This window comes from Eurytemora carolleeae, unplaced genomic scaffold, assembly GCF_000591075.1.
Source record: "Eurytemora carolleeae unplaced genomic scaffold, Eaff_2.0 scaffold1372, whole genome shotgun sequence".
Taxonomy (NCBI): Eukaryota; Metazoa; Arthropoda; class Copepoda; order Calanoida; family Temoridae; genus Eurytemora; species Eurytemora carolleeae.
Genome location: NW_019397277.1, coordinates 8,703 through 17,923, shown reverse-complemented (window position 1 = coordinate 17,923; position 9,221 = coordinate 8,703). Strand labels below are relative to the sequence as shown.

Here is a 9,221-nt window from a genome sequence, read left to right as displayed (position 1 = left end):
CCCCCCTCGTTCCTAAAGTTGCACGTGTATGAGTGGTTTGTCGCTAAATTAACGGGTTCTTTAACAAATATATGATGTTGTATGCATCATAAAATTCTGTTCAGAATAGATATTAGGAATTGTTATAAACAAAGTACACAATGTAAACTATTTTGATAATTATAAATAACTACTTAATAAACATGTATACAAAAAATTACGAAAAAAGTACTACTTTTTAAACCTAGGTCAAAGTTTTTTTTATACTTATATCAGAGAAATATCGATAGTTGCAAAGTAGCGTATTTATTTCTAGATCTAGCTATTCTTTAAAAATAATTGCAGTTGAAATTTGGACGATATCATTAAAAACAAAAAAGTTACACAGCTTTGAAGTTTCTGAAATAATATCTAACCTGATCTGAGTTTAGAATGAACCTCCATTTTGTGACTTGATAATTACATTCTCGGATACCAAACTTGTTCCGCACCTTCCACTCAGTTCTTAAAAAAATATAAAAATTAAACATCTATACATTACAGGTTGGCAATAGGGATGATATAAATATTGAAGGCAATATTAGATTGCCAAGGATACACAAGACCAAAAGGAAAGCTAAGGCAATGTTATATTCCCTCCTATAATTGTTGCGTCCCTATTGCCTCCCTCTTTAGTAAAGAGATAAATATGTATTTGTTATGAAAAATATATATTCCCATATTACATTGCCAACGCTAACCAAACTCTTGTAGGGTCCTAAAGCATCACGAGCGTAAAGTTGAAAACAATTAAAAAAACAAAGTAGAAATATATTTAAAAATTGGGGGAAAGTCCTCTAAAATCTATTCAAATAAGTTGATTAGGTCAAAACCAAACAAAACATGCCACAAATTCATTTTTCTCAAATATGTTAAGACTGCGTTTAGATACTGATAATTTAAACCAATATTTTCTAATTTGATAAATGCATAATTACTGAAATGTCATTGTAATTTTGAATGAAATTAAATATTTAGAGGAACATGTCCAGTTCACAACGGTACCCTTTAAATCTGGCAATAATGTGGAATATATCGTCGTTTTTACAGCTGGAAAAGTATTTAAATCTGGCAATAATAACATATCGTCGTTTTTACAGCTGGAAAAGTATTTAAATCTGGCAATAATGTGAAATATATCGTCGTTTTTACAGCTGGACAAGTATTTAAATCTGGTCAATAATGTGAAATATATCGTGGTTTTTACCGCTGGAAAAGTATTCAAATCTGAATATTTCTTTAATATTTTTTATCAAGCAGAAATAAGCAGGTCACTTATAGTGAAGACACAATTGATAATAACCAACTTTCAATAAGAAAGTGATTGATATCTCATGAATTCTTAATCGGACATACCACTTTATCAATTCAGAATTTAAGATTAAAAAAATAACTTCACAAGGACTTCTGTTTAAAAAGCTATTGGCCTACCTGTAAGTTTTTTTCTTTCGGCGTAGGGTTCGTTTAGCCTTAAATTGATACCTACATTTTCCCATGTGAATACAACATCCAAGTGTTGGTTTGGATTAGGGTTTCAACTACTTAAAGGGGATGTTATCGAAGTTTTACATGACCTTAAGGTGTCCTTGAAACCTTGATCTATTCAATAATGTCTGAGATATTGTCTGCACCCTTTTAGACTGAAAAAGTGTTTAATTCCGATAATTATGACATTGTTTCTGAAACAATAATTGCATAAAACACTTTTGAAGAGAAACACAAATGAAATTAAAAAGTTTTCAAAAACAAATTTGTCAAACTTGATAAGACAATTAAGTTTCAAGGGTACTGTTGTTAATCGGACATGCCAATTCAATACAAGGTCCAATTAAAACAAAGTTACAGTCCCTTTAACGGCGAGATATTCATTCGAATTTTATTGATTAGAAAATTATCGTTAAAGGGAATTAATACTTATAGGAATGTTATATTACACAGAACAACATTAAGATCTATTTAATGGAAGGTTTAGTTCTTCGTCTCCCCCTTATGCCACGGCCCCCTTATATATTCGCCCCCTTTGCAGCGTTGATTGAAGACGATTTTAATTCTTCTTCAATCAAATTTAACATCACATGAAATTCCTGCGGAGACGTCGTCTTTTCCAAACTGCCATAAACTTGCTTGTACTCTTGTCTATCAGTTCTGTAGTTGGCGGCGGTTTCCGGACAACTCTGTCCCGCTTGTAATACGGTTCCTAAACATTGCAGACATGGTACAGTGGTGACCAGCAAACAATGGAATCATATTAGCCTTTTCCTTTCTTTAACTATGTAGGTTCCCAACGAATCATGCAATATTTAATTAATACCATGGAAATATTTGTAAAAATGCAAGAACAATATTTAGAACTAAAAAGACGGAAAAATTTCAAATTTTCCATTTTCACATAATTGTGACATACATTGTTACCCTCAAGGATCAGAGATGAACCTTCAGAGAGAGACTGTACAAAATTAAATTCCTTTATATATTACCTTATATTTATTAATTACTGCAACCATAAACTTTTCCTTTCTTTGTTAAATCATTAAATAAGTCATTAAAAGATTGTATGCAAGATTTTGTTTAACCTTGGAATCGTCAAATTTAAAGAGTTTCAGGTCGTCTTCAGAGTTTCATCCTTTGTGGGTAACCCTGTACGTTTATTCAAGGGATTTACAATTTTGTAAATTTAAGAAATGTAACACAAATAACAAATAAAATTATAGTTACTTTAGAAACACTGATCGGCCTTCAAAAAAACTTCAAAGAAACTTTCAAGCTACTTTTCTCATAAAATTTAATAAGTTTCAAGGTGATCCTGTCAAAAATTAGATTTAAAAAACTAAACCTTTTTTGTTAAATCATAACATTTTAGGCGACATTTTAAAACCAGAAGAAAGATAGAAGACGACAATCATTCCACTGTTTTCTGATAATTACAGGAGATCAGAGGCATGCAATGCCGCCCCCCTGATCCTTTTTATCAAATATGAGCAATCCAAAATGAGCAATTTCTAACCTTAACAATCTTCTTCGTAATCTTCAGTTCTCTTCTGGTAGTTTTAGTACTTCCTCCGGCAGCGGAGCTTATTTCTCCTTTTTCTCCGACAACAGAGCTCATTTCTCCTTTTTCTCCAACAGCTAAGCATATTTCTCTTTTTCCTCCATCAGCGGAGCTTATTTCTCCTTTTACTCCGACAGTGGAGCTTATTTTTCCTTTTCCTCCAACAGCGGAGCTTATTTCTCCTTTTCCTCCGATAGCGGAGGTCTCAAATGGCCAACTCGTTTTAACTTTTTCTCTCGTATCTGTTTTATCAAATCTGCTTTGAACTCCTTCATCTCCACTTATCTTAATTCCTCCTCCATCGTCAAATCTTCCTGTCAAAAGTCGTCCAACTAATGTTCTTATGCTTCCTCCAGGTCCTCCAGCCGACCCTTCTCTTTCCTTTTTACTGTCTCTTCTAGACATTCCTTTATCTTCTTTATCCGATCTCTTTCCTTTTGTTCCTTTATTTGATATTTCTGTTCCCTTATTTTGATTTACCCTTCCCTTTGCTTGTCCTCGTCCGTTTGATCTTCCTTGTCCTGTTTCTCCTGTTTTTCTTCTTCCTTCTTCAGATACTTTATAGATTTTTCCTCTTCCAGTTCCGCCACCTCCTCCATTTGATCTTTCTCTTGTTGTTCCTCCGTCTTCTCTATATGATATTCCCCTTCCACTTGATCCTCTTCCTCTTCCCCTTCCTCCACCTGCTCCACTTGATTCTCCTCCATCTTTATTATCCATTCCTCCTCTTCCCTTTCCCCTTTCTCCGCCTCCTCTGCTTGATTCTCCTTCATCGTTTTCCCTTTTTCCTCTTCCCCTACTTGTTCCTCCTGTTATTCTTCCTCTTCCTCTGTATAAGTAACTCGTTTTAGATTCTCCTCCTTCCTCTGCTCTTCCATCTGATCCAGGTCCTTCCTGCAAACCACTTCCATCAGACATTGTTTAAAACTGAAATTATTGCAGTTAAAAGGGACTGGCGTTATACATTCAAGTAACTCTCCATGTAAACAAAAGTACCCTCGAAACCTTTTTTAAGAAATAAGCATTAGAAGTGAGTATTTTAAGTGCTCATAACAGAAAATTACTCTTATAGTCTATAAGAATATTTCTACCTTAGAGCTGCAATAACAATTTTTCACTTAGACATATTACTGTATAAAAAATAGATTTCCATTTCCATTACATAACTCAAAAAATCCAGGAACAATCATTTAATAAATCCGCAAAATTTGATTGCTATTGTTTTAAATTGAGAAAATACTCTTGCCATTGTTTAAAATTGAGAAAATACTCTTAACTAACAGTTGAAATAGAAGGTGAGCGCGGATCGAAAAGAAAGCATAGTCACGTGGATTTAACGGTTCTGTCAATATTTCAGAAAACTGTGACTTTAAATCAATATTTGGCCCCTTTTACATAATTTTATAGCCTTTTATGTTAAATACTTTTTTGTTTGCATATACATTTTGAATGAAAAAGTATAAAATAAACAAATCTGTAAGTCTGACGACTGTTGAGTTATAGACGAAAACACGTTTGATTTCAAATAAAAGAAACCGAATGCATCTCTCTCTCGTTAGTTCAGGGTGTAGTACATAGTACAAATTATGTACACAAATGTGTACACATTGTGCATTTATAATTCTTCATCTTCAAAATATTGTGATTTTCTAGAGATCGAATGTTTGAATCTTAATTAGTCTAAATAAAATTTTCTTGACAGGTGGAAACAGAAATCTACACTAATTATAATTTTACATATGGTTTAAGATTATGATATTAACTGCAAAAGGTTCAGGGTATTTTTTCATTCCGCTAATGAGTTACAAGTTACCCCAAAGGATGCGATTTAAAGATTGTAGAGTTTTAATCTGTTCGTAACTCCTATTCTTTGTGGTTAACCCTGTAGGTTTAAATGTAGCGATGGGCAATTGCTAGATTCGTTTTACAGAAACTTTTAATACTTTTGGACTTTTAAAAGATCGGGTTCAACGATTTAAAATTGTCTTGTGTAGAAGTTTACTATTATCAAACATGCAAATTTGTTATCCTAGGTGAAAACATAAAGCAAAAACGAACTAAAAACGATCGTTTTAAAAACCCAAAAACTATCGTTTTTGTCTTATATTTTCTTTGAGGGTAACAAATTTGCATGTTTGATAATAGTAAACTTCTACAGAAGACAATTTCAAATCGTTGAACCCGTAAATCTTTTAAAAGTCTAAAAGTATTAAAACTTCTACAGAATAAAGCTTTGAAATGTTGGAACCTCCTCATATTGTCGTAATACCTTTCAAAAGTCTAAAAACATTAAAAGTTTCTGTAAAATGAATCTGGAATTGCCCATTCCTATTAAAATTTAAAAAAATAAATTATTTATATGTAAACTACTAAACATAAGGATTAAAAGTAAAGTTTGCAAAGTTGTATAAAGATCTAATCTTCCAATATAAAGAAAGCCTGTCAACTTTGTTATGCATTTTTATAATTATTTTTTGTTAAAAAATGAAGATAAATCAACCCTGAACCTATTGAATATATATAATTCAATTTTTCTCGGATTTTTGTCTATAAAAGCTCACTTTTTTGGCTTCTACGGTTTCTAGGATGTCTCTATGAATGTTCATAAGGGCCAGATCATTAAATATGGCGTCCTTCATGCTGTCTCACTGCCATGTTTTTAGCCTCTGCCAACCTTGAGCTGTGACTCCAAACTTGATTAAACGAACTCTTGACATTTTCCCTAAGGTTTTCAAAATCCTTTAATACTGATTTCATCCCCATATGTGCACTCAAAATGTCTTGAGCTTTCCCTTGAAGATTTGAAGTCGGAGCTGCCTGTGGTGAAAAGTACTTGTGTATGGTATAGAACCCTATATTAAAAGAGAAACTCTCTATAGTATGGAGCAGATTAAAGCATCTGCCTATGTATTTGCATCAAAGGCTAATCCATCAATGGGGACTTCAGTAGATTAAGAATGATCCTGAGAGCTTTCACAATGTACAAGTAGGCTCCAGAGAAATGTTAAAAAGTGTCATCTCTTTGTGACCAGCGGGTTGCACAGAAATTTATCAGAACTTTTTTCTTTTTATAGGCTGGGTTTCATTCGTTTCAAATACTGTTGAAAGCAATCGAGTTCTGTTAGGAGAAGAATTATAACTAGAGTAAGCTCAGGGATATTCATAAAGCTCTGAATAACCAAATTTAACTTGTGCGAATAGCAATGCACATACATTTCCAAAGGGTTTTCATTCAGAATCAGAGATACAAAACCCCTTTTTCCTTCCCCGACATATTGGAAGCACCATCATAACTAAAATATAAAAATTAAATATTTGAAAAATTGTTAGGTTAGATCAAAGTTAAGAAATATGCAATAAAAGTTTTGGTTTAATTTCTGAAAAATAAATATGAATTTATATTTTTTCCTTTGGCCAGGTATTCTCCAGTTACTCTGTCAACTCTAACAAAAAGAGTTAACATATATTGCTACAAGGGACATATATTTCTCCAAGGGACATATATTGCTACAAGGGACATTTCTTGCTCTGTACCAGTTGTACTTTCATCCACAGATATTGTAAAAAACTTAGCTTCTAGAATATTCTTTATAAACCCATCCCTAGCATTTTTTTGATGGGTTTGTCAGATGTTTCTCTAGAACAGGATTGTACTTTCCGATAAACTTTAAAAGTTCAAGGAAGTTACCAGAATTGTTTGATAATTCATCTAAAGTACGGGGAGAATCCTTATGTCCTCGAAGAGCAAATCCTCGTTTCCCGAGAAACAGAAGAGCCTAAAGCACAAACAATTTTGACATCAATTTATTGTTCATGTACACAGTAGATCATTGGATGAACTGTTGAAGAAAAGTGTTGTGCACACATAATACATAGTAAAATTGTGTTAAATCTAATTTTACCGTTTTAAAAATTTTTAGATTTAAAATAAGCATAGTTATTTAAATAAACAGAGTGATACTACTAAAAATTATAATTATGTGTATATAGAATGAAAAATAGCAATTTAAAATTTCTGAGAATAATAATCAATGTTAAAGACGATTATTTTGATGTTAAAATAACATAAAACTTGCAATATCCAAAGAATACATTAAATATTATTAAATAAAAATTTTACCTCAATTTCACACAGAAGTATTTGCTTATTTTCATCTCATTTCTGCTGAAGTTGTGACGATAGGATTTCTTTAATGGTAAGCTTGTCTTGACTATATCTTTCTTTCAGCCCAAGCATATCCGCAGCTGCCTGTCTGTGATATTTAGATTTGTTGCGAGATATCAAAATATCATGAAAATGCTTCCATCTGTTAAATCCAGTCCGAACAAAGGCTCCAAGGGTTTCTTTTTTCTCTTCAGGCAGATGCAGGACACATGCTTTGCAGTATAAAGATTTTTCCACAACAAATAACTAAACACAAGTTATCTCAAAAATATTATTATTATAAGAATAATATAGATCGAAATAAATAAAACTAGCTGAAGTGCCTGACGATGCCTGTGAAATTTTAAATACCCTGCTGAAAAAATTTGAATTTTTAAGAAGAAAAAAGTTTGATTTTTAAAGAAGTTTTTACCCCCAGGTTACCCATGGATTTCCTAAAAAAAATTCAGCTCATATGGCCCAGTCGTTTGGCCGGCTATAGCTAACAAAGAAATAAATTTAAATATATGAGAGAAGAGCTTTATTATACAGAATATTCTAGATCAGGATGGAAATAAAAATGTCTCACATTTTCAGTTAGCTACAGAATGTCCCACAAAACTTGACAGTTGGTAAAATGTTATCAATGCATTTTTTCGTATACTGTATTAAATATTACAGTTTAACACATTAAAAACTATTCACCAACTGTCCAGTTTTCTACTAAACAAAATATTATTAACCTTAGATATGGATTAGATTTTAAGTAATCCATTTTGCACGTTCGCTTTTCTTTAGAAGTTTCATCTGGAACTATTTCCCATGACAAATTTTTGTTCTTCAGTCAGTTTCTTGACAGCCTCTGACCCGAATTCAACATACTCTAAATTGTAAGACAAAGATCATAACAATAAAAACCAAGTTTTTGCTTGGCTAATTTATTTAAGTTAACTTTGAATTCTCCTTTAAGCCAGAATTCTTTAAGCTTCTAGAATATGGGCAGCGTATGATTTATTAAGTTACCTTTAAATATTTCTCTGTCAGCGCCAGTACTGCTGCCAATCCTTCCTGCTTCACTCTCAGCATCAGCACAACTAGCAGTTCTGCCTGTCCCCCTCTCAGCATCAGCACAGCTGCTAGTGTTAACTGTACAACTCTCAGCATCAGCACAGGTGCTAGTGTTAACTGTATAACTCTCAGCATCAGCACAGCTGCTAGCCCTTCATGTCCCCCTCTTAGCATCAGCAGTGCTACTGGTCCTTCCTGAACAACTCTGAGCATCAGCACAACTGCTGGGTTAACTGTACAACTCTCAGCATCAGCACAGCTGCTAGCCCTTCCTGAACAACTCTGAGCATCAGCACAGCTGCAGCTGGGTTTAACTGTACAACTCTCAGCATCAGCACAGCTGCTGGGTTTAACTGTACAACTCTCAGCATCAGTACAGCTGCTAGCCCTTCCTGTCCCCCTCTTAGCATAAGCACTGCTACTGGTCCTTCCTGTACAACTCTGAGCATCAGCACAGCTGCTGGGTTTAACTGTACAACTCTCAACATCAGCACAGCTGCTGGTCCTGCTTCCTGTTGTACTGGAACTATCAACAGAAAAATTAACCCATGCTCCAGAGTCATCATCTTCAGTATTGTTTTTCCAAATTTTAGGTTAAAAAACTTCAGAATTTCTAAACTCTTTCGTTTACTCATGTTCTCTGAAATGTTAAAAAATTAGAAATATGTAAACATCAATTTTATATCTTGTCTTTTTTACTCCAAGGGCCAAGCTAATTACAGCTGGCGACAATAAGTGAAACATAACGTTTCTTTAATGACTTTATTCTTATAAAGATGGGTCCATCCAAGAGAACGATTTTTGGACCCCCCATTCTATCAATTTTGTACATGACCACTTTTTTAACAATTTTCAATTAAATTAGTATGTATTTAGGGTTAGGTTAGGTTAAGACACTTTCTGGGCCGAGCGCTGCGGCTAGTACAGGCTAGGGGGCCGAGC

The 9,221-nt window shown here is 33.5% G+C and overlaps 1 protein-coding gene across 1 annotated transcript; it reads right to left on the bottom strand.

Moving 5' to 3' along the window:
• Window positions 1-217: 217 nt before the first annotated feature.
• On the bottom strand, window positions 218-4,017 carry LOC111713214 (keratin, type I cytoskeletal 9). Its single transcript, XM_023488039.1, has 5 exons — window positions 3,023-4,017; window positions 2,103-2,215; window positions 1,450-1,500; window positions 396-483; window positions 218-223 (listed from the first exon to the last, which is right to left on the bottom strand). The coding sequence occupies exons 1-5, from the start codon at window positions 3,983-3,985 to the stop codon at window positions 218-220; spliced, it is 1,221 nt and encodes a 406-aa protein (XP_023343807.1). The 5' UTR covers window positions 3,986-4,017.
• Window positions 4,018-9,221: the final 5,204 nt, after the last annotated feature.